The 26027-nt window shown below is 44.1% G+C and overlaps 1 protein-coding gene and 1 long non-coding RNA gene across 4 annotated transcripts in view; both read left to right on the top strand.

Annotated features, from left to right (window-relative positions):
* Positions 1 to 24369, top strand: part of ARID5B (AT-rich interaction domain 5B) — a 177974-nt gene extending 153605 nt beyond the window's left edge. For all 3 annotated transcript variants that reach the window (XM_084903951.1, XM_084903952.1, XM_084903953.1), the window contains 2 exons: positions 16297 to 16495; positions 20421 to 24369. In XM_084903951.1, the coding sequence (XP_084760077.1) occupies positions 16297 to 16495; positions 20421 to 22580 (2359 nt within the window). In that variant the 3' untranslated portion in view covers positions 22581 to 24369. The remainder of the gene's footprint in view (positions 1 to 16296; positions 16496 to 20420) is intronic.
* On the top strand, positions 3 to 10610 carry LOC311632458. Its single transcript, XR_014796794.1, has 2 exons — positions 3 to 2596; positions 8172 to 10610. It is a non-coding gene; the product is annotated as an uncharacterized lncRNA (long non-coding RNA).
* Positions 24370 to 26027: the final 1658 nt, after the last annotated feature.

Genomic DNA, 26027 nt, shown 5'->3' with positions numbered 1-26027 from the left:
TTTTTTTTTTTTTAATTTTGGAAAGTTCTTGCTTAATTGAAAGTGTGTTAATTAGAAGGCATTTCCGGTTCAGGGCTAAGACCAGAGGGAAAGGACCTTTTAGGAAACAGAAAAATATCCCGCTAGCATTTTCCTTGGCATACCTCCTTGTGATTTTTAAGGGACATGGCTTTCTCTGGTTACTGGGGCTAAAATTAGATGTTCTTTTAAGTTTGCCTTTATCCTGTGACCACCTGCCTGACAATACTGTCCTCCAACCCCCCACCCAGATTACTCAATCTGTTTTCTGAGAACCTTTAGGATCTAGGAAACACAGGTCCGCATTGTTACTAGGAGGTCACCATGTAACTGTATTAACATTAAAATGTGTTAATGTTGAATGTATTAATATTGCAAAGTAGGCATTTCTTTAATAAGGAAATTGGCCCGAGATAAGGTCTTTTGTTTTCTCCTATCTTGGTATTTTTATTCCATGGCCATGCTTTTGACCCGGGCAATTCTTTCTTGCCAAGCTCTGTGAGGTTTGGTTTTCTAATGATTAAAGCTTCTTCAGGAAGGTGATGATAATGCAAACAAGAAGTAATCAAATCAAATTAGACTAATCTGAGGGTTGTGTCCACAGGAGTATTTTCCCCTTTGAATTAGGACTGTGATACCCAACATCGAAGTCCAGTTAGCTAATCCATGCTTTATCCTTGCTCTGTGCTTCCAGCCCATATTTAATTTATTTAGGTCACACCAACTTCTTTATCAATGGCATTTCCCTTCTGAAGTGTTGACTGACTCAGCTCCCTGATTTCAAATTCAGAGCTTATGAGATCCAAGTAGAGGCTGTGTGTGTGTGTGTGTGTGTGTGTGTGTGTGTGTGTGTGTTTTAATAACGGCCATGGATAGAATGAAGCAAGACACAGTCAGATGAACAAACAGGCCAGTGAACTTGCTTGTAAGTTAAAACACAACTGATAAATTTGATGTTTTTTTTTTTTCACATAGTTACCATTCCAACTTCAACCCATATGCTTACCACCCACCTTTGGATCTTACAAATGAATTTCAGCTAATACTGTCATCTAACTCATTAACCCTTAGTCATATTTCTTTAGACTTCAATTATATTTTTATCTGTATTTCATTTAACACAGAGCCTCTTTTAGTATAGCCACTCAATGAAATTTACCATGGTTTTGTAGTTTTTATAAGACACTGAATTGGGCTTAGTACCCCATGGAAAATTCCCACAAAGCATTCCCAAGAGATTGCCTTTCTTAACAATGTTACGATCCAGAAGGATTTGTAACAGGAATTCAAGTTACTATTCTTTATAGCATTGTTTACAATATGGTACATTAATTTCTCAAGTGTGAGTGTGATTTCTCCCAGTACTTAATACGGAAACCCACATTCTCACTGTACATAACAGGTATACTACGAAAATATTAGCTCAAAATAGCATTGTTATCTCAGGCGAGTGTTCTGTAAGTAGCATCCAAGGTATCATAATCAACTTGGTTTTGACTTATGATTCAAGGCTTTAATAAGAACATTTTCATTAGAAACTGATTCTATTCTGATGGTGAACCTTTCTTACTTCCAGGTGCAAATGTTCCCAGTATGTGAACCATCAGACTTAATAGCAATTAAGATTTGAAAAAGGAATGTATCTCAGCTGTTAGCTAGCTCACCCAGTTGAAGAGTGAAAAATCAATCAAACATATTATAAGGCATCACTTGGTTAAAAAAAATAGATATGGTTTGGGATGGAAAAAAGGATTGACTTTAATTTACTCTAGCAGTTGTGGATAAAACTAACCTCAATCTTATACAAAATGGCAAGATATATTCTTTTGAAGACTGTGTACTTTGTTTCATGATTTATCTCTTCCTGGAAGAGCAGATACCTCAAATTTTAGCAACTAAGAAATATTACTAAAGATGTTTAAAAATTTCTCTTCTCTACTCATATTTGGGAGTATTTTCCTTTTGAATTAGGACTGTGAAATCCAACATAGAAGACCAGTTAGCAAGCCCATGCTTTATCCTTACTCTGTGCTTTAAGCCCATACTTAATTTATTTAGGTCACACCACCTTCTTTATCAATAGGATTTCCCTTCTGAAGTGTTGACTGACTCGGCTCTCTGATTTCAAACTCAGAGCTTGTGAGATCCAAGCAGAGGCAGGATAGTTCATAAAGGTTTGGTTTCCCACTGGATTACATTTTCTAAAAATATGTTTTAACTGATTTCAGAGAGAGGAAGGGAGAGGAAGAGAGATAGAAACATCAATGATGAGAGAGGACCATTAATCGGCCTCCTCCTACATGTCCCACCTGGGGGATTGATTGAGCCCACACACTAGGCATGTTCCCTGATGGGGAATTGAACCCTGACCTTCTGGTTCATGGGTCGATGCTCAACAGCTTAGTGACACTGGCAGGGCTGGAATACATATTTTTTAAAAATTTTTTGTCTTTGAATTTGAACTGTGAATTTGTCTATCAGTAAAGAAAACACAGAAACCACACTAGGTACCAACAAAGAAAATTTACTATTGGGATAGCTTAAACAAGTGTTGGTGTGAAGCACTACATGAATATAGGTCACAACCGGTTTTCTTAGGGCTGGGAGGATAGAGAAAAGAGGTGTTGCCTGCCGAAACCGGTTTGGCTCAGTGGATAGAGCATCAACCTGTGGACTGAAGGATCCCAGGTTCGATTCTGGTCAAGGGCATGTACCTTGGTTGCGGGCACATCTCCAGTAGGGGGTGTGCAAGAGGCAGCTGATGGATGATTCTCCCTCATCGATGTTTCTAACTCTATCCCTCTGTCTTCCTCTCTGTAAAAAAATCAATAAAATATATTTAAAAAAAAAAAAAAAAGAGGTGTTGCCTCACAGAGAGTGGGCCTCACAGATCTGGGGTTCAGATCCCTGCTGGGGAGAGGCACCCAACCTATGCTGGTGCTTCAGAGGAGGAGCCTGTGGAGCTGGGCTCAGGCTAAGTTACTGTTGGGTTGGCGCTGAAATGAACAGCAAGCAAAATACAAATAGGTCCCTTCTCCCTGGACCTGGTAGGGCCCCACTTGCAGAATCCCACTAGGAAGAGAGCTGACAAACGAGACGTCATTGACAGAGCCCCAGCATCACCAAATAGAGCACAGAGGGTGGAACTGGCGATGAGACCTTCATCCCCCTGCTGAGTGGGAATCCCTGTGCAGAGCCTGAGCCCAGGTTCAAGCACAGCTGGCCCCAGGCAATGAGCGAGGTCTTGAACCCTGCCTTGGTGTGTCCCTTTACTGTCTAGGCCCCTCATATTGTGGTGATCAGATATGAGGGTGTCTTGAATAATTAGTAATTAATACAAGTTAAGTTGCCAAATTTGCAGATGATAGATTGAAAAAAGAAATCAGCCCAGCCGCTGTGGTTCAGTGGTTGACTATGAACCAGGAGTTTACAGTTCGATTCCCGGTCAGAGCACATGCCTGGGTTGTAGGTTAGATCCCCAGTGGGCGGGGCGGGGGGGAGGGGGGGGTCGTGCAGGAGGCAGCCAATCAATGTTTCTCTGTGATCCTTGATGTTTCTATCTCTCCCTTTTTCTTCCTCTCTGAAATCAATGAAAATATATATTTTAAAAATAACTAAAATTTAAAAATCAGACTCAATGTAAAATAATGCCACTCTTCCTCATTTGAACCCATCATGATTTTAAAGGAGTCAGCCATGTTCCTGTGCGCTGTGGGAGGAAAGTTTAGGAATTACTGATCTCAGTGGCTTTACTTCCCTTTCATGGTTTCAGCGGAGAAGGGCAGAGGACGCTCCGATCTGTCCAGGGGCCTGACAAAGTTCTGCTTTGGGCAAAGAAGAGCTGAAGCTCTCGGCTAACACTGTACTTAATGAGCATGGCCTATTTTACTCATTCTTGCTAGTCCCAGCCTATGCTAATACAACTAAAACAGGTGACTAGATTGGTGAAAGACCATTGTCTTCAAAAAGGGTTCATGGAGTTGAAAGAGTCAGGATGTTGTGGGCAAAACGTCTAGCAGAAGATGATCTTGGAAATTTGCAAATCCTTTTAAATCAGAGGGGGTTTTTCCACTGTCACTGGTTCCTCTGGTCTCTCATTCCTTTCACAATGGACACTTGGTCCTTTTCCTGTTTCCCTACCCCCAACTTCATTGTTCTAGAAGATGAAGAAGAAATGAGTGATCTCCCCTGCATTATCCACTGATTTATTTTTCATGCAGTGTGGCTCAACGTTTCCCGTAAATGTTTTCATTTTCCTACAAGGAAGAAAAAAAAAAAAAAAATAGCCAGTTCCTCAGTAAATATTGCTTGTGTATTAGTTGTGCACTTTTGGTTTATTAATGAGTGTAATAATGAAAGTGCGAGTTGTTGAAAAGAATCAATGGGTGTTTTTATTTAAGGCATAGTAGGAATGGTACAATGCCTGTGAATGCATCGTTGTTGCTGAAGGCCTGACGCGTCCACACTTGCCTCTGATTGGCTTAAATCAAATGGGTCCACGCACTTCATAAAAATGTCTTTGTCAGCCTGCTTCTGCTCCCAACCCTATTCATCTCTGTCAGTTTTTAATATCAGTACCAGGCTCCTGGCCACAGTCCATTAGTACTGTACTTAATTGCTCATGTTACAGCTGATCACCAATATAAAAAGCATTAATGTTTCCCCGTCATAAGACCGTTGCTATGTAGATGTCTCAAACTCAGCAAAGCTTATGAAGTGTGGTTATTCTGGACATTTCTTGCTCAGGATTTATAGGTCAAAGTTACTGTCGATGAGAATGTAAAAAAAAAAAAGCCACCTCTCCTGGACAGGAACCTTTGAAGGGGAATGTTTTCTTCCTTACTCAGCCCTTATGGAAGGTGCTCCCAAATGCCAGCTTCCATCAGTCAAGGAACAGAAAAGGGAAATGATTACTTTTATGGGATTCTCTTAGTTCGATTTTCTGGAACAGCCATTCCCTTTAAAGGCTTTGTTTTCACATGCAGATCTGTTTTCTTTCTAAATGTTTTTTGAGCACGTGCAAGGGGGAAAAGATCTTTACACAGAATACCAGATTACTGGATTTGATTTTCCTGAATTAAATTACATGGTCTGTTTCGGTAGGGCACATGAAGTTGTTATTGGGGATTGAAAAAGAAGCATCAAGGTGAAAGCACTTTATGCCGTGTTTTTGTCTGAGTATTTCGAGAATCAAAATCATAAAGTATTTGTTTGTGGGGGAGGAGTGAGGGTGAGCAATTGCATTTCACCTTCTTGCAGACTTCGAGCCCAATTTCAAATTCTAACCTTTTGCTCTTTCCGTAAGCATTTCTCGGGCAAGACTGTCCTGCTGCGTGGCTCAGGCGGCTTCCTTTGCAGTGACTTGGGGTGAGCTGTCCCCAAGCCAGATGCATTCGCGCAGAATCTGGGTGACAGTCAGCTGGCGCTTCAGCCTTTTTTCTCCGAAGTTGGAAGGCCGGGTGTGGGAGGTTTGTGCTTTGAGGGAGATAAGTATGTGCTTAGTTAAGATATATGCCAAAAATATATCAGGTTCCAAGGAATTCAGCTAATTATATTGTGGGGAAAGGCCAGGGGAAAGTAAGGTGAGTTATTATCCTGTTCGTGTCTGTTCATGTCCAGGACGTTGGTGTGTTCTTGCTCATGTTGACACCCTTGAAGTTAATCGATGCACATTGCAGCAAGTCCCAGGCAGGATGGCAGCCTTTTAGAGTTGAGAGGTCCCGGAGCCATCTTGCGGGCCAGTGTTGCCCAGTGAGGTTTTCTGACCCCGTGTGAACTGTTGGATACCAGGCCAGGGTGAGCCAAGCACAGCAACTGCAAATAAGCAGCGATGCACTGATGGAGCCACCTACCAGAATAACTTTGTGTCTGTTGGATATAATAAAAAAAAGTGAGGCTGGTATTTTGCAGGCCTGTTTCAATATTGCTTTTTTCCAGTAAGATGGTGTTTTATGGAAGTGTTGGTAGACAACAGATGGGACGTTTAAGAAATAGTCCTTCACCCGGGGCACTGGAGAAGTATTGCTCTGCACCAGTGGTCACAAGCTTGAGAGTGTACAGGAGCAGGTAGCGTAGGTAGTGCAGGTGGCCAGCTGGGAAAGAAGGAACCTGACACAGACAAGCCAGGCCAGGGAGGCCAGGTAGGATCAGCCAACACTCTTGCCTCAGGCAGATACAGTCTCTCTACTTCCAGACCTTTCATGTTTTGGAGATAATTTTTACGGGAAATCATCTGACTTGCAAATATTGGTCCCAGTATTTCTGAAAAGACTTTACATAAGCTAAACTAAACATGCCCATGGGCAAAATGTAGCCTGCAGGCGGCCAAGTTCTGTACCACAGGAATCGAATCCAGTCTCTGCATCAATGCCCTGCCCTGGGAGGACAGGAAGAAGCACCACCATTGGAGGCACTGTCCATCTAAACACTTCCAGGTGCTGAGCTCCACGCCCTCTGTGGCTTCCCATGGACCCCACTCTGCTTTTTGGGGCTGCCTCATTCTGCTGCTCCCTCTTCTAGGTGAAGAGCCGCCGTATGATGGGCAAAGCTCCTCTCTCATATCAGGTCCTCCTGTTCCATTCAGCCAAGCCTCAGAACAGGAGCTGGGGATTGAACCAGCTTGGCTTGCTCTCGTGTAGATGACTCTGGTTTGTGGCCCTCAGAATACCTGAAGCCGATCCCGATGTGGTCATTAGAATTTTCTGGGACAGCGTGAGCAGTGTCGGTCTATCGGTGCAGCCTGTGATGGTGTTTGACATTGATAAGAAGCCCTGTCTCAGTGGCCAGTTTTTCCTGGGCAGGCTAGATTTGCCTTTTGGGGTTGTTGCTGTCCTCAAGGGTCAGTGGTGACTCTTGCACATCAATCATGTGCAAAACACTCGCAGGGATGATGAAAACATATGAGCCGAAGAGTTTAGACGAGGGCTGGCAAGCAATGAGGAGGTGCCCATGCTACCACGTTCATGGCAGAGGCGGCCAAGGGAACACAGTGCTGCTTCCCAGGAGCGGGAGCTCTGTCTCAGAACTCTCCTCTATACAGCACCCCCAGCCCTTCCCCCAACGCCCTGCAGCTCTGAGGTGTTGTACTCTTGGCTTACCTTGCTTATCCTGTGAGTCTACTCAGTCCACACTTACATGAATGGGATTTTAATATGTAGGGAGATAAGTAAGTAACAGATACAAATAAGTTCAACATGGACCAAAGAGAGAATTTCCAACTGGAATGAGCAGTCTTCCAGAAGCATCCAGAATGTAAACTGGATCTTAAAAGAGATTATAGGTTAGAACTTGAGATAGATCATCCTAAATTGTCTAAAACAATTCAGTTGTAAGAATTCAAGAAGAGTGTAACTTTGAGGGCAAGGATCTTGTGATATTGTTTCCTTGAGGACCCTCCTCTTCCCAGTTTAACTTCCTTGTTTTACATAAACATATCAGGGACTCAAGAATTAGGGGTTAATGAATTAAATAAAATCCAAACAAAAAGGAACAGTTTCACCCTGGCCAGTTTGTCTTAGTGGTTAGAGCATAGCCCACAGACTGAGGGTCTCAGGTCAAGGGTATGTGCCTTGGCTTAATCCCCAGTCCCGGTCAGGGCGCCTGTGGGAAGCAACCAATCAATGTTTCTCTCTCACATTGATGTTTCTCTCTCTAACTATCCCCATCCCCTCCACTCTCTGGAAAAATCAATGGAAAATATCTTCAGGTGAGGATTAACAACAACAAAAAAAGATGGTTTTCTCTAGGAAATGTGTGGAGAGGTAGGAGCTAAGTGGTGGGGAGGGGCTGTCAGGAGAGATCTAAGGCTGAATTTCCAAACTGGATACACCAAAGACAGATTCTGTGTCTTTTAACTCACTTGCCCTGAGGTCCAGCCGGTAGATCATGCCCCATCCTAACCCGTGGTGGAGTTGACCAATCATGGACTTGCATTTCCTTTCTATTTTTAAAAAATATATATATATTTTATTGATTTTTTTACAGAGAGGAAGAAAGAGGGATAGAGAGTTGGAAACATTGATGAGAGAGCATCATTGACCAGCTGCCTCTTGCACACCCCCTACTGGGGATGTGCCCGCAACCAAGGTACATGCCCTTGACCAGAATCGAACCTGGGACCTTTCAGTCCACAGGCCGATGCTCTATCCACTGAGTCAAACTGGTTTCGGCGCATTTCCTTTCTAAACACTGTCTTGGTAAAGGGGCTCTAGGGAGTGGGCCCTGTGTTGGTCACCTCTCTGCAACACTGCCACCTAGGTACTTTCATCTCTCCTTCCCCCAAATCTACAGAAGGCCCCCTGGCCCTTATCAATGGCCAGCAGCCAGGAATCCTAAGACCAGGTGCTGGGATTTAGGCTGAGGTTGTGCTCCTGCTCTCCCGTCTCCACCTCCCCTCACTTGTAATTCCAAGGGAACCGAGCTGAGTGGGTGTAAGCACCCTAAGCCTGGAGTAGCTTCCTATCGCCTTTAAAGAATTTCCCCCTGAAGGACAGTCAGGTAATTTCATAAGCAAGAGCCTCCCTCCGAATCACTCAGCATGCCTAACATGCTCTGATAACTTTCCAATGCCTGGATATTTCTAGAAACTTTTCAAAAGGAAAACAAAACCCTTGCCAAGCCCTGGAGTAGAAAAACTGGTTTCAGTTTTTAAAAAGAAATAAATACACAACAGCTTTGGGGGGAAAAAAATCTCTATTTAAAAAATCTTAAATTTGTCTCAAAATGCAAGTTGTAATTAATAGAAGTTGGAGTTTACACTGTTGAGTGTAAAAACACCCTCAGGCACAAGCTAATCAAGTGTGTATGTCATGCTGTAAACTACAGCAAGTTCTTTGTTTGACCCAAAAAAAAAAAAAAAAAAAAAAAGAAAGAAAGAAATTAGCTTGCCAAACAGCAGTTTTTCTTTGTCAAGTTCCTTCATTGTCTCATTTTTGTTTTTGCCCTATCTCCCCCTCCCCACTTCCCTCTGAACCTTGCTGTTGTATTTAAGAAACTTTGCAGGTCCATGTCTTATTGATAGCTTTCATCAGGCATGAATTTAAATTTGAGAATAGATTAGGTGTCTTAGCCCCATTTCTTTTTGATAAATAACAAGAGGTTTCTACTTATGATTTTTCTGTCCTCGGGCCTTTATCATTAAGATTAAATAACTGTACTCTCAAGCATGCCACTGCACAAACATCTTTTCAATTATGTGAGGAACAGATGCCTTCACAAAGGAACTATTGAAAATTCAGAAAGCATGTTCCCAAAAAGAAAGGAGGGGAAAAAGTATCAGATGACACAAGAATGTAATTGTTTACCATTAAAGTATATCCTTAACTCTCCCACTGAAAGCCTCTTGGAACGTTTTGTTTTTGTGCAAGTTATTACAAAGTTTGATCAAAATAATAAATGTTTGGGGTAATGATTGAGCATTTCAGCAGCCCTGGAATCCATGGTATCTCACATACATGGGGCTTAACTGCCATAACTGTTGGCCTGTTTTGACATATTAGACACTGCCTGCCTTCACTTGCGCAGGGCACATGCTGCAAACATTGTAGATGTATTTGTCCATTATTCTTGACATGATGTTCATCTGCTCTTGAAATGGACCCGGGCAGCGTGATTCTGAGTTAGCTGTTGTTTTCTTGTTGAGAAGAGTAATCGTTGCCATCTCGGCTGGCTGGCTGGCATGGTGGAAGGAGGGCTGGGTCTGTTTATGATCCATGCCCTCTGTTGCAAGCCTGTATTTTAATCCCTGGGGCATAAAATCAGTTTTTTTCATATCCATTCGAACTTTTCTTCAGTGTGGTCTTTGCATGAAAGACCTGGAGGTAACATCCATCTGCACACTTTTAGGGGGGGGGGGGTGCGGGGGGGGGCATCATAGAAGCAGAGCCACTGAGGGGCTTCCAGTCTAGCTGGGAGGACGATGGGAACCCCAGACTTGGTAAGATTAAGTGCTCCAGGCTAGTGTTCCTGGAGGGATATGGCTCTTGAGATTCTCTTGCCATCCAACATCAAATTGGGCCTGATCCAACTAGGGTTCCTACCTTTTGGAGAGTTGTGGCCCTTTGTAAAAGCACGAGTATGCCCAATGCCCAAGCCACAACTTTTGTTGTAGGGGTTGGCGCTTTGTTTCTGCATAGGTGCTGCCTTTGAGAAAAGGAGTGCTCGCTCTGATTTCTTAGAGAGTTCTTTACCCCATGTGTGATCATCTCGGTATCTCCCGTATCAGTGCTTCTGTGACCTTGAGATGAAGGCTCTCAGACTAGCCGAGGCAGGCAGGTCTGTGTTTGCTCTCCAGTTTTGGCATTTTAGTGGCTGCATGCCTTTGACTCGTCATTTAGTCATTTCACTTTGATCCTCCTTTTCTTCATCCATGAAATGAGGATAAAATAATATGCCTGTGGATATTTCCTTTTGTTAGGGTTGGAGTTAAGACATACTAAGCACCTGGTGTGGACAGGGACTTACTACCTGGGGGCTGCTATTGATATTGTAATGCCTAACCAATTTGTAAGAGCAGTGTGAAGTTTTTCTCCCCTCCCTCCCTCCCACCTCACCTCTCATCCGGCCTCCGGCCTCCGCAGCCCATGTGACTCCAATTCAAGGGGCCCTTTGTCCCTGAGCTGCCTCTTCCACTCTACACCTTTGTGAGGGTCAAGCGGCCACCTTGCTGGGTCCTGGCACCACGGCCCTTCCTTTCCTCTCTTTGCTAAGTTAGGGTCACAGTGGCTCCAGGACCATGGAGATAGGTGTCAGAATCATCAACAGGCCTAAGAAATGAGTCTGTCTCCTTCCAGGGGCACGTGGAATTAACCTTGAAAAAGTTTTCTTGTTCCTCTTCTGCTGCCTTTTGAGCAAGTAAGGAAGCCCCCGGTGAGCAGGGTGTTTCCCCAGGGCAGAGCTTTGCTGAAGACCAGTGTCCATGCTCTGTGGTGGATAGCCATGGCTATCCTGGCATAAAATACAAATGATGCCATATATATATATATATATATATATATATATATATATATATATGGCATCATTTGTATTTATAGTAATCTTTGTAATAAAGATTATATATATATATATATATATATATATATATATATATATATATATATTAATTTCAGAGAGGAAGGGAAAGGGAGGGAGAGATAGAAACACCAATGATGAGAGAGAATCATGGATCGGTACATGCCTCCTACCTAGGCATGTGCCCCCAACTGGAATCGAACCCAGGACCATCCACTGAGCCAAACCAGCCAGGGTACAAATGATGCTATTTATACCTACTTTCTTTGTAAAAAGCTTGCTACAGTGGATCCTTGGTAGCTCCTGGGCGAGCCCAGTCTTTTGCACAGAATCCATGTTGCATTCTCCCACCATTTTGTTGGCGAATGCTAACTTTATTCTCCTCTGCCCCCAAAATATCCTGTTCCCAGTCACCAGCAGGTCTTTGGTCTGGATATTTATTTATTTATCTTACTGGTTTGATTCTGTAAGAGAACCTATGAAGTAACTGGGGTGAGGTACAACTAAAGACACCCCCCCCCCTCCCCATTACTTTCCCCCACTCTCCAGATTGAATCAGTTCCAGAACATTATTAAAATATCATTTTTCAGAGCTCTATAAATAGATGGATTCTCATTTCTCCTCTTAAGTACTGTTTACTAAATGTTTTGGCCCAAAAGTTCAGTCATTCCACGCCAGCATTAATCAATATGGGAGACATTAGCGGTTACTCGTGCAGATGAGATGTGACATTAGTTTTCCTCTGCCCTCGGGGAGGGGAGGGGACTGTTGCCTAATAAAGATGAAGGGTCTTTTCTTCTTTTGTATGAAATGTAAATGTTGAGGACATGGATGGGTATCCATTTCTCAAACGCAAGCAACGCTGCTGCTTTTTGCTGAGAAAGAGAGGAAAGGCCTAGGAATTTGTAAATATAAAATTATCTGCCTCGGCGTTTAAAAAAAAATAATAAAAGGGAGAAAGAGTTGGCAGGTTGCCAGATTACTTACATTACAGTAATAGATTTGCTGACCCCTGACTTCAGCTGCAGAGAAATGTATTGAATTTTTCATAATATCAGATGAGGCAGATCTAAAATCCTAGTACACTGAGCACCATTATTTAACTTGAGATTTAACAAAGCCGAAATCTTTACAAACCAGCAATTTCATGTAGGATGATAATTTAGTGGCTCAGACGCCAATAAATCAGGGTTATAATGCCATTGATTTGTTCATTTTAATTTGGGTTGATTTTAAGTTGTCTTTATTTAAAAAAGAAAGCAAAGAAGCAGGAGGGGAAAAAAATCTTGCTTTTCACAGTGACTAAATTTAATAAGAATCTCCTTGATAGCAAAAGGCTCCCCTACTGTTTCTGCTTTGGGGTGGAAAATGTTATTCTTGTATTGTTCCTAGGGGGGAAAAAATCTCATGCTGCTACAAATCTTATGTGTATGGCAAGATGTTATTTTTTAATACAGGATGGCTTACCTATTTCAGATCCATTAATGGCATCGCAAATAAGCATTTTGCTAATCTGAAATGTGAAATCTGGATAATAATAAAGACCCATTTATCTGCCCAGCTTTCAATTCTCAGACTAGATGGAGATCATGGGGGGGATCATTCTAATGAATATATTGCTTCTTTCCCCATTACTTCCATCAACCTTACACGCAGCCTGCGTTCTCAGCATTGCAGTCCATGCAAAGATTTCTCCTTGTATAATGAGTTTTGGGGGGCTGAGGTGCCTTTTTGCTTTTATCGGTGCAGTTTGGAGACTGATTGAATCTGTGTTGTACTACAAATGTCTGAGGCATAATCATCTGCAAGGCACAGGCATGCTGCATTATACTACATTCTTTATATAGTCCGAACCTCCTCAGCTTCCTGCATTGGGCAATGTTGACCTTCTATTGGCTAACCTGTTTTTAATGCTATCGCATGTTATGTTAAACGTTTAAATGTTCAGAAACTTATAATAGCTTCCCTCCCTTAGACTGTAAAAACCTCTAATAATCGGATGATAAGATCACATCCTGTGGGGTAATTGTATTGTACCCTGACAGGATGACTGAAAAACATTCAGTGAAAATCGCAGCAAACGGAAATCCCTACATGAACAGCGATTGTTTGGGTGCCGTGCGAGACCATGCCCTGTTCTTCAGGGGCTTAGCTGGTCATATTTCTGCTGGTTTCCTTTTAGCTGCTGCCTTTCTTGTTTTATTTTGGGAGCCTTTTTTTCACTGAGCCACTATAATTATCTTTCAGTGATTTAGGAAGGGAAAAAAAAACAACACACTCAATTGACCTTTATACACACACACATTCTCTCTCTCTCTCTCTCTCTCTCTCTCTCTCTCTCTCTCTCTCTCACACACACACACACACACACACACACACACACACACACACTCCCTTTGGAAGCCTTGAACAAGCAGGGCTTATGTTTGGATTCAGTTTTACCTTAGTCATGCCTCTTTCCAGATACAAGAAACATTTAATTCCAGATTTCCTGCTTCTGGCTTTAGGCCTTTGACCAGCAAAGTGAAATGTATTTTTTACCGCTGTCGGCCAGCCAGCTGCTGAGTTGAGTGAAGAGTTGGGGGGGAAAAAGAAAAGAAAAAAAGAAATGAAATGGAAATGTTGCCCTGCCTCTTGAACTTGCAAATTTGTATAAGGAAATTACAGCCTCCTTAGCACCCAATTAGAGAGCTGGGCTGGCCCAGGACTGTCAGGACCGGAGGTGAGGGGTCCTTTGGACCCCCCCTTGGGTGTCTCTTCCACCCAAGTCTCTGCTTCTGCTCAGCCCCTCTCCCCACACTCAGAGATGATGCTGTCATCCTCTCCCAGGAGAGGGTCTCCCATGGCATCACTATCTCAATGGGAGAATAGAATTGGGAGAAGGGTGGTAACCACTGGAATAGCCAGACTTCAGTGCTCCTTGGATTCCCGTGGCAACCAAACAAAAGCAAAACAGACCTATCTGCCCCAACAATAAAAAAAAAAATACGCTGTCATTGAAGTCAATTAAAAATATTCTTTCCAATTTAAAACATCCCATGCATTTTGCTCCCGGATTAAAACCACCCCCCCCCCCCTCACTTGCTGATGTCAAAGGGGGACCACGTCCCTGGCAGGACCACGCAGATAAAAGGAACTGGGGAGGATGGTGGGACTTTACAGGTGAGACAAATAAATTCAAGTCTGAACAAGATGGCTCCCCCCCCCCTCTTCTTCTGCTTCGTTATGCTTTTTATTACATAAACATTAACTGTAATATTACAGTGGGAAGCAGGTATTTGGCAGCCATATATTATTTTAGTAAGTCTACATGGAGAGAACAGTTTCCAGTTTTAGCAGCTGTAACATGTTTAAACTCAGTTTGTAATGGGATCTGAAGATAGCTATTCCCCATGGGCCAAGTTGATCTTCATGGCTGGCCCACTGCCAGACGTAGGGCTCACAACGGTTATTCACGCCTCCTTGCACATACCTTGTCCGAGCATGCTCAGTAAATGAAATTTGTGCCTACTATGCTATAAATAAGGGATTTGATTTTCCCCATCATCTGCATGGTATTTTATTAAAGGGTGAAATCTTGTGATCACAAATGCCCCCATGTCTATACTCGCAAACCCGGACGGCTGTGTATGTGGAAGTCGTTGAGATCCAAATGACGTAGTTAGAAACCAATTTCAGGATTGCCAGCAAATATCCACACCAAAGAAGTTTCTGCCTGGGAGTCTGAGTTTAAAAAATAATTAGGGTTCCCGATATTGGAACAGATTTATGTTGTTTATGAGCCAAGTACATTTTCTTCATTGAGTCAACTTGTCTTATTTAAAACAAATTATGGTGGCTGTATTAAAGTTCATATTTTTAAGGCTGAGTCTTGTATTAATCCCACAGTGAGTCATTAATCATACCAAATGCATTATAAGAACTTTAATCACTGAAGTTGAAACTGAGATTGTAATGCAATCCATCCCTTTTAATTACATCAGCTATTTTTCCCTTTCAGATCAAGAGCTACGGCGCAAAGGGGAAACAGATTAAAACTAGAGCCGTTTGATGTTTCTCTTTTTAGAGCAATTTTATGTACTTTGTATAAAAAAGTTATGTAATTAAAATGCTTGAGTTTTTTTCAGCCCTCTGATTTTTATGGCCAGAGTGGTCTGTCCACCTCCCTTCTTACTGGGGCCCTCTTTTACTTGGTACCCCTAAACCCCACCTCCTGCTGGGGTCACCTCCCTCTCTGTACCCCCTCCCCCGGCCCCCCAGAGCTGCTGTGTGAGACAGCTGTGCTAGCCTCCCATTAAGGCAGTGCTTCTCAACCTTTCTAATGCCCCGGACCATATAATACAGTTCCTCATGTTGTGGTGACCCTCAACCATAAAATTATTTTCGTTGCTACTTCATAACTGTAATTTTGCTACTGTTATGAATCGTAATGTAAATATCTATGTTTTCCGATGGTCTTATGGTGTTTTCAGGGTCTTGGCATTAGACAGGTTGAGAACCACTGCATTAAGGTCTTTATCTTAAGTGTCCAGTCTATAGTTTGGCATGACAAAAATATAAACTTTGGAGATGGGCAAAAGTTGTTCAGACTCTACCTCTATCAACTGGTGTGACTCTCAGGCAAATTCTTTAACCTTTTGTCTGTTGTCTCATCCGTTAACAATAATAATAGTAATCGTTTTTATCATTGGTATGATTATAATAAATATTATGGTAATTTACTCCCTGGGGATGTTATGTAAACTACATGAAATGATATATATTATGTACCTAGGGCAGATACTAGTACATACTAGAATATAAGCCTCATGCGGTCGGGTGTTGAATATTTTGTTTGCTGGTACATCTTAGTGCCTAGAGCAGTGTCTGGCACATAGTCCGTGCTCAATAAATAGTTGTGGGCAGAATGATGAGTAAACGGCTGCTATCATTATTGCTATTATTGTTGTGATATCATTGCTGGCACTTAGCCAGGTTCCATGGACAGCGATGATGATGTAAATGTGGATGCTTCCCCTGTCATCCTTGTTGTATAGATTTACAGAGCCAGAGAGCAATCTTGCAAAGAAGTATGTAAGTCAGTAGGCACTGGTTTTGAGTAGGGAGGTAACTGTGGAGTAAGTTTCTAGAAAAGCATTGGTGTCACTGGAAATAAAGTCACACAATAAATTGCTTGTATTGAGAAAAGAAAATAAACCATAACATTGATGCTAATGGAATTGCCTGATTAATCATCCCCGGATTGATCATGTCTCCTGATATCCTTTCAGATTAATCCTGCCATATGAAAGGTTTATTAAAGGAGAGGAAGACAAGCCCCTGCCTCCAATCAAACCTCGGAAACAGGAGAACAGTTCACAGGAAAATGAGAATAAAGCAAAAGTATCGGGAACCAAACGCATCAAACATGAAATCCCCAAGAGCAAGAAAGAAAAAGAGAATGCCCCGAAGCTCCAGGATGCCTCAGAGGTGAGTTGCTCTCCTCCCCAGACATACCACCGGGATGTGTCCTGCCTCAGGGTTTCCCAAATCCTGCACCCACAGCTGAGACCTACACCCACAGCTGAGACCTACACCCACAGCTGAGACCCTACACAGTTGCAGTGCTACAATGAGAAATCAAATCATCTCAGCTTCACTGTTCCCTCAGTAGTGGCCCCTTCCGCTTGTTCTAGGGCTGAAAGGCAGTCCATTGTATTGAATGGGATAGGCCCACGATAGGAACCAGAAAGATGCGAGCATCCTGTAAAAAACGGATAGCGTCCACCGACTTTGAGAGAGAAGGAGCCAGAGCTCCAGCTCTGAGAAGCCAGGGGACTCCGACATCAAAGTTATGGCTTTGTTGTTTCACAGCCAGGCTATCTGATGAGGTGGTGTGACTTTAAAAGTGCTCCGCGGGGCCTAGTAGGCAGGGCTGTTGAAATTGATGTCTCTGCAGGATGGACCTGGAAACTTTAGGGATGCCTTTGTCTCCCTAATGGACCTGTGTGCAGCAGCCTTGGGTTGAGACCAGTTTAGAAACATCTTAAGTACATATTATTTATGAGGAAATTTTGAAATGGTTCCTCTGAAACCATCATTATCTCTCATGTTAACAGGTAGTTTCTAACCTTTTAAAACAAGCCCCGGCTACCCGCAGCCCCCCACAGCTCCTTGGTAGAAGCCATTAATGTCAGCGCACAGCCAGTCATGGAGGCTGATCTGGGCTCTGTTTCAACATGAATAATAAAAACCCTGCTGCCCATAATAAAAAACAAAACAAAACAAAAAAAACTTAGCAGCCACATTTGGAGACAGCATGTTCTAAGATTCAACCCCAGAGGGAATTTCGTTGCTGATATTAAACACCCCCTAAAAAATCAAGTTTATAATGAACACATAAGAGACTCCCTAATTAAACACTGGTTTAAAACACACACAACACAACACCACAATCTCTTCCCTGGAATTCAACATACCCCCACTGAATGCTGTGTAAGAAGATAATATTAATACGAAGATGAAATTTGATTTTTGTTTCACAATTACTTAAAGCTCTAGAAATTAAAAAGATTGGGGGGTGGAGGAGAAGAGGTGATGCAGCGATTTCTAAATATCTGCAAGCTTGCAACACAAATAGCCAAAAGCAAGGAAATTCCAAGTGAAGGCTTGCATTCCATTCTTCCTTTACCCTGTTGGCCTGGTGATTTATTACGGGTTTGGGATCAGCGAGTTCTATTAGATACCATATGTACAGCATTGCCAAAGCACCGGGGAGCAAACTGAGGACCAGTTTGACCTTTGAACTGACCTTTGAACGGCTCCACTTTGGGGACGAAGTTTAAAATGGTTGGTTTGTAAATTGTGGGAAGAATCCTCAGCCTGTGCCCTGAGCCCATCAGCTGACGGGATGACCTCAGGTGTGGAGCCAGATGACCTGCAGGCCATGGAAACCCTTCAAGCCTTTGTCCTATGGGTCCCAACAGTCCCCTTCAGGGAGCTGTTAGTGAATTGAGTATCAAAGATTATTATGATCAAGTTATCTAAACTACCTGGAATCTGCCCTGGCCAGTGTGGCTCAGTTGAACTTTATCCCATTCACCAAGAGGCTGCCAGTTCAATTCCTGGTCAGGGCATGTGCAGGAGACAGCTGATCGATGTTTCTCTCTCACATTGATGTTCCTCTCTTCCTTCCTTTCTTTCTAAAATCAATTTTTTAAAAAAATTATTAAACTACCTGGAATCTCATACCTTCTTCAAGGTTGACCTTTATAAGTAAGAATTGTTCCCCACCTCCAACATAGACCCGTACTATTGTCCAGGTATATTTCTTCCCACTAATTATGTGCCTGGAGCTTTGGGTCAGGATTTTATTATTGTCATTGTTTTAATTGTTTTTCATTTTTGATGTTTTCAATATAAAGTAGTAAACTCAGTAGAGACAGGAGAGCTTATAAAGCTCTCCTCTTGCTGGCCGCTTTGGCTCAGTGTGTAGAGTATCAGCCTGTGGACCAAAGGGTCCTATGTTCGATTCGGGTCAAGGGCACATACCTCAGTTGCAGGATCCTCCCCAGCCTAGGCCCAGGTGCGTGCAGGAGGCAACCAATCGATGTGTTTCTCTCACATCGATGTTTCTCTCTGTCTTTCCGTTGCTCTTCCACTCTCTGAAAAATCAATGGAAAAATATCCTTGAGTGAGGATTAAACAAACAAACAAACAAATAAATAAAGCCCTTCTCGTCAAACCCAATATTCTCAGGTAATTGGATTGGATTGCAAGTTGCCTGGTGGGAAGATGCACTTAAAATACTAAGGGCAGATCAGAAAATTTCCATCCTTTACTTTTTTCTGTCTAGCTTTCAAAGACCTCCTAAACCTGTTTTACAATAGAAATCATGGAACTCCATGTAACTGAAGGTCTAGGTCATAGAAAGTTCATTGGAACTGAGTATCCTTGATAGCTCCACCTCAAATTCCTGTCCCATCAGGAACTGACATTCAAGTGCAATTTGCCTTTTTCCTTGGCTGTACGCATTTGTTCTGCATTTCTTGTAATGAAAAAGCTCAGGAGACCAGTGATGCTGTTAATGTAGAACAAGTAATGATAGTTGTACTGAAAAGGCAACTGGTAGTACAAAAAAAAAAAAAAAAGAAAAAAAAAGAAAAAAAGATACAGGTTCTTAGGTATAACACAAATCTAAGAAAAAACAAAACCCAGGGATATCTTTAAGTGGACTTAAGAAGAAATATTGATTAAATGGATGTGATTCCTTAAAATTTTTATCCCTATGCATCCCTACACCAGTATCCCCAGTCTTACCCGAAAATGCTACTGTGGTCAAAACTTCTTTTCTTAGCAAAGAAGAACAATGTTCATGGAGATGAGACTGGGGTGGGGTGGGGTGGGGTGGGGGGGGGGGTGAAGACCAGTTCAATACAACTGTTTTGGGACTATTCTCCACTAAGACATGTCAGGACAGAATGACAGGAGGTTTAAAAGAGCTTGTCCGTTGGCTGGGTCACAGATGGAAAGTTAAAATGACCTTCAAAGGTCAAAGTTTGCACAGCTACATAAAGCAATGAATGGGTCGAATTGTGCCCGCAACTTCTATGAAAAGGGACACATAAAGAGCATCCATCTCATTGACCACAATTGATTTCACTGAACAGAGAAGCAGTATTTGTGCTGGCGCTCACTGCCTGAATTTTGACAACTTCATTTTCAACTTTCATGGAAATGTAGCTTGCTGTAGCCTAGAAGGACTTAGAGCCCTCCTGTCCCTCAGGTAGTCAGGCCGATATTGCATCTCCATCGTCTTTCAATACTTCAGCTTATCTGCATGTCACATGACACGGAGTAGAAATTAAAAACACTTAAGCATCACTGATTTTATGCCTCCAATTGGACACATTGGGACAAGATACGCTCTGTCAACGGCAGGGAGTGTCAGGGAGTTTGTTGATTGTTTGTTGACATGGAGGTGGTTAGATATTTGAAAGAGAGATGCTTAAAAAAAAAAAAAAATCCTTCTCCACAGTGTCATAAAGCACAACATGTAATTTAAAACCCATTTGGATAATTGACTGATTTGACAAGAAGACAACCTCAGAATTAAACTGTATATTAGACTCAAGGAGTGATATGATTGTATACCATCAGTACATAACACTTGGATATTTTGATAAGTGTCTCCTAAGGGACTACAGTGAATATGCATATTTCCCCTAATGTTTCTGTAATTTAGATTTCTTTGTTTAGAACTATGATCAGGGAGTGATAAAGCTCTACCCGAAACGATGTGAACTGTTTGACAAGCCTGTTTTAAAGAAATACTGCTGCGTGTAATATTCTAGTTCATAGCAAAACATGTCAATACCCTTGGCTTCCTTCTGACTGTCTTGCCATATCTTATCAGGTCTCTTCAGAGCAAGAGAAGGAGCAAGAACCTTTAAACCAGAAGAGCATCCCCGAGCCTCTCCCTGCAGCAGACGTGAAGAAGAAAATGGAAGGGTACCAGGATTTTGCAGCCAGACCCCTGGCATCTACAGCAGACCCAGAAAAGGAGAACAAAGCAGACCAAGGTGCCAACAGTGAGAAGATGGCAGAGGAGGCGGGAGACAAGGGCCCCTCTCCTCCGCTCCCCAGTGCCTCTTCGGCCGCCGACCGGGACCCGGGGGCTGGCAAGCAGCCTCTCACCTCTCCCAGGGCTCTGGCCGACTCAAAGCCAGAACCCAAGCCCTGCCGTTTCACAGAGAGCCCTGAAAACGGACCCCAAGACGCCACCTTCCCCGGCTTCCCCGCCACGCAGCCACCGCTGGCGAACCAGAGCGAGATGGACGATGACAAGGCACCCCCGATGGCAGACTACATCGCCAACTGCACCGTGAAGGTGGACCAGCTGGGCAGCGACGACATCCACACTGCGCTGAAGCAGACCCCGAAGGTCCTGGTGGTCCAGTCCTTCGACATGTTCAAGGACAAAGACCTGACGGGGCCCATGAATGAGAACCACGGACTCAACTACACGCCGCTGCTCTACTCCAGGGGCAACCCGGGCATCATGTCCCCGCTGGCCAAGAAAAAGCTTCTGTCCCAGGTGAGCGGGGCCAGCCTCTCCAGCAGCTACCCCTACGGCTCGCCGCCCCCTTTGATCAGCAAGAAGAAGCTGATCGCCAGGGACGAGCTGTGCTCCGGCCTGGCCCAGGCCCACCACGGCCAGAGCGCGGACCACGCGGCCGTCAGCCGGCCCTCGGTGATCCAGCACGTGCAGAGCTTCCGCAGCAAGCCCTCCGAGGACAGGAAGAGCATCGGCGACATCTTCAAGCACGACAAGCTGAGCCGATCGGACCCCCACCGCTGCAGCTTCTCCAAGCACCACCTCGGCCCCCTCGCCGACTCCTACGTCCTGAAGCAGGAGCTCCAGGAGGGCAAGGAGAAGCTGCTGGAGAAGAGGGCGCTCCCCCACGCCCACATGCCCAGCTTCCTGGCCGACTTCTACTCCTCCCCGCACCTCCACAGCCTCTACCGACACACGGAGCATCACCTTCACAACGAGCAGTCCTCCAAGTACCCGTGCAGGGACCACCTGTACAGGGAGTCGGAGAACAGTTCTTTCTCTTCCCACAAACACCAAGACAAGCTCCACGGGGGCTATCTCTCGTCCCTGCACCTGCAGGACAAGAAGTCGGCCACTGCCGAGGCCACCACGGACGATCAGCCCACGGACCTGAGCCTCCCCAAGAACCCGCACAAACCCACGGGCAAGGTCCTGGGCCTGGCCCACGCAGCCCCGGGGCCCCAGGAGAGCAAAGGCGCCTCCCAGTTCCAGGTCCTCAACAGCCACAGCCGAGACTGTCACCCCAAGGCCTGCCGGGTGTCCCCCATGACCATGTCGGCGGCTCCTAAGAAATACCAGGAGGCGCTCTCGAGATCGGCAAAGCCCCACCACGTGAGGCTGGAGAACTTCAGGAAGATGGAAGGCATGGTGCACCCCATCCTGCACCGCAAAATGAGCCCGCAGAACATCGGGGCGGCGCGCCCCATAAAGCGCAGCCTGGAGGACCTGGACCTGGTGATCGCCGGGAAGAAGGCCCGGGCCGTGTCCCCCCTGGACCCCTCCAAAGAGGTGTCTGCGAAGGAGAAGGCCTGCGAGCAGGAGAGCGAAGGCGGCAAGGCGGCCCACGGGGGGCGTGCGGGGGGCGCCTCGGAAGGCCACAAGCTGCCCCTCTCGTCCCCGATCTTCCCAGGTTTGTATTCCGGGAGCCTGTGTAACTCGGGCCTCAGCTCCCGGCTCCCGGCAGGGTATTCCCACTCTCTGCAGTACTTGAAAAACCAGACTGTGCTTTCCCCGCTCATGCAGCCCCTGGCTTTCCACTCGCTCGTGATGCAAAGAGGCATCTTCACGTCGCCCACCAACTCCCAGCAGCTGTACAGACACTTGGCCGCGGCCACGCCGGTCGGAAGCTCGTACGGGGACCTCTTGCACAACAGCATTTACCCTTTAGCTGCTATAAACCCTCAAGCCGCCTTCCCGTCTTCTCAGCTGTCATCCGTACACCCCAGTACGAAACTGTAAGGCCGGCTCTGCCCAGCATCCCGTATGGTGGCGTGGCTGAAAAGATCTTCACTCCTTAGCCCCGGGGCGATGGCTTGTAGAATTAGAAGTCTGTACATCTTCTAATCTGGGGGGTGAGATCCGTTCCAGCAGAAGCGGCCGAGACGGGAGGTGGACAGACCTGATTTTTCTGGGACGACACCAGCCTTGGCTGGTCAGTCTGGAGTCCCTGGCAACACAGATGCCCTCGCACCACAGACGGTTGGTTCACTGCGCACGGGGCTCTCGCGGAGGGGTTTATGCGTATCCGGGAAGAACATAGAGGACCCCGTCCGAGTTCCGGTGGTCAGGAAACAATCTGGGCAAAGAGGGGCAGGCATTTCAAAGAAAGGGGCGAGGAAGACTGGCAGACATTGCCAAGCGAGGCCCCTATTTTCATAAAACTCCAAGGTTCAATCAATGCAATGTATAGTGAAACTTCAATAGACCTTTCCTTTTTTGACACTATTGAACAATCCAGAGAAGTAAACACTGTTAAATTGACTGTATATATATTTGCTTCTTAAGACTACCCGTATCACTGTTTTTTTGCTCACCTAATTTATATACAGGTAGTTCCATTTTCTCCCAGTTCCTTCTTGTCTTTTTTTTTTTTTTTTTTAACAGTATCGCTTTTGTTTGCAGGTCTTTTCGTTTTTGTTTTGTTTTATTTGTTTAAGACTGACTGACTATCCTAGTTTTTGATGTGTGTTTGTAATCCTCCTCCTTCCCTCCCTCCCCCCATCTTATCATTATGTGCAGCTTTGGGTGGTAAAGTTAATTGTTTACAAATTGAAGCAACTGATTCTAGTGGAACAAATGAGAAAGAAACAGATGAGCACACCATAGTGCAAAGAACGTTCCTTTGCAGATCTGCAGCTTACGGACTTTGACCCTCATTAATGGCATAGCCGAAAGAGCTTACACACTGCTTATCCGACCAAATGCTTTGCTTTGAAGTATGGGGTTATGTGAACATATCGAGCATTGTACTTACCTTATCTAGGCTGTGAAACTGTCCTACATACCAGAGGAATCATAAAAAACACAAACCTCACTGGCAGCAAGCTGCTGAATAACAGCAGAGTCGAGAGGACATACTTGTGGGCTGCACAGATATTTTAGGAATTTCAGAAATTAGAACAGGAGCCAAAATGATTTACATTGGTGTTGGCCCTGTTCCCTTTAAGCAGGCGGGGAAAGGGGTGGTTGGGAAGAGGATGGAACTCAACGCCTCCAAAGAAAATGAGCAACTGGAGGCCTGTGCTCCAGGTACCTTCCCCTGGGCCATGGTCTTTGGAGTAATAGGTAACCACGTTGCCTTCATCATATTGGTTTCTTGATGTTTCCAAGAAGACCCTGTGCCAGGCCACCTCTTTGGGGATAATTGGCGTGCTGGGTTACCCATGTCAAAAGAAAGGCATCCTCCAGGTTCCTGGGCGTGAGTTTTATGTATGAGCACTCACTTGGCACTGGTTGGTGTCATGTTTGTAACCACCTGGCAGTCTAGCCCGCTTTCTCGTGTATCTGCGTTGGGAAGAAGCAGTCGAGCTGTTCAAGCAGTCAAAAGATGTGGAGAAAGCGTATCTTGTCATTCTTGCCACTCGATCCCACTTGCTGCCAAGGTGTGACATCAAGGTGGACTCACTTCCTAAGTGTGTCCAAGGTCAAGAGGCGCAGAGCCCGATTTTTCTCCTCAAGTCCCATCCCTGCTGATTAAGAATGCTTTGACGAACTCCCCGGCCAACCTGCCCCTCCCCTCCCCCAACACTACTCGTAGACATTAGAACCATAGTTAGCCAAGTCTTTTACCTCTGAGATATTTAATTCTATGAAAGTTGACGACAATTTTCAACCTCTAGGTAACTCGACTGCAAAATAATCAAAACTGGTAAACAATGAAACCGCGGCTCTTAACCGAAGCCATGCATGCCGTGCATTTGTATTGAAATGTCTCCATGATACGAAGCCAAATATTCCGTGTAACATACTTACTATCCAAAGGTGGAAACAAAAAGAATGTAGAGATCTAGTGTTAAGAGTTCCATTTGCTTCAATTAATTATTTACCTTCCTGTGGAATAATATATATATATATATATTTAATAGAACCATAGATAGACTAGTAGAATTTAGATTATAAATGTGTGAGCGCAGATTATCCTGCTATTGCACAAGATAGAGTTGAGGGGAAGAATCTCAATTCCAGCTGGCGAAGCACTAGCCAGGACGGATCTAAGAAAGTTGCACTAGATTGGATGGTCACAGAATCAGAGGACATGGAAGATAGAGCAAACTTCCAGTGTTTTCTGCAGCCAAGACCCGGGCTAGATCAGACGTGGTTTCTGTGAGTTTGTTTCTCAAAGGAAATGGGGAGCCGTCTGTCCCTGGTGGAGCTCACCTCTCCGTTTGGAATATGGGCCATTTGTTTCCCCCACTGGGATGATTTCAGTCTGGTTTCATCATGTTGGAATTTGATCACACCATTTTCAAACAATGTTAACATAGTCCAGCTTTTGTTTTTCTCATCTCTTCCAAGAGGAGACGACTCACTGTTTCTGTCTGAGGAAGCTCATACCCTCGGCAAAACATCAGGACAAATAAAGAGAAATGGGGGCACACATTCCCAACAGAAGCAGTGTGTTATTTGTTTTAAAACTCCCGAACAGAGATCTTGGAAATCTTTCAAAAAGACCATTGAATTCTTCATTGGCTGAGAAGTACATTTTAAAAAGTCTTAAATGGGGCTTTGTTTGCATTGTTTGAGTTCAAGGGGCCTTATTATTGAATGGAATTGCACAAGCCTTTCTTTGTGCAGTCAAACCATTGTTATTGGTAGTTCTGTAAAGGAAACTGTGGAATCTAATTGGCAGCGGAGTCATAAATCTATTTACTGAGTGTGGCTTCCAAGAAATGTTGCAATTCAAAATGCACTAACTCCCTGATTTACTGGAGATTTGAAGATTCTAAATAATGTTGTTGTTTTTTTTAAAGCCTTTCCATGCAACTTCTGGCAACTCAACATAAAAAAAAAAAAAAAAAGAAAAAGAAAAAAATAGCCCAACCAAGTTTTAGAATTAAGTATTCTCCTACTAGTGATTGGAACTTGTAATATTTGCCACAGGACTGACTTATTTATTTTCTAGTTAGAAGCTCTTAAGTTCACTTGTTTATCAGGGCATATACAGAAGGGTTTGTGAAAACTCAATGTTGACTTTACAACTTTCTGACCTGGTGCATGAATTCTCAAGTACTGTATTTCACTGTGTTGGTGTGTCTGATGGAAATTTCGAGGTGATCCCACAAAAAAAATATTTTATGTAGTGTGCCTTCAAAGAGAACCATTTATTTCTCTTCACTCGTGTCCCACAAAAGTCACATTTGGTGGTGGTCAGCCAAGTCCCATCTGGTCCAGTTTTACTCTTGTTCC

Source organism: Pipistrellus hanaki (genome assembly GCF_964339955.1).
Source record: "Pipistrellus hanaki genome assembly, chromosome: 14".
Classification (NCBI taxonomy): domain Eukaryota; kingdom Metazoa; phylum Chordata; class Mammalia; order Chiroptera; family Vespertilionidae; genus Pipistrellus; species Pipistrellus hanaki.
Note: the sequence above shows the minus strand (reverse complement) of the source record. Positions and strands in the feature narration are given on the sequence as shown.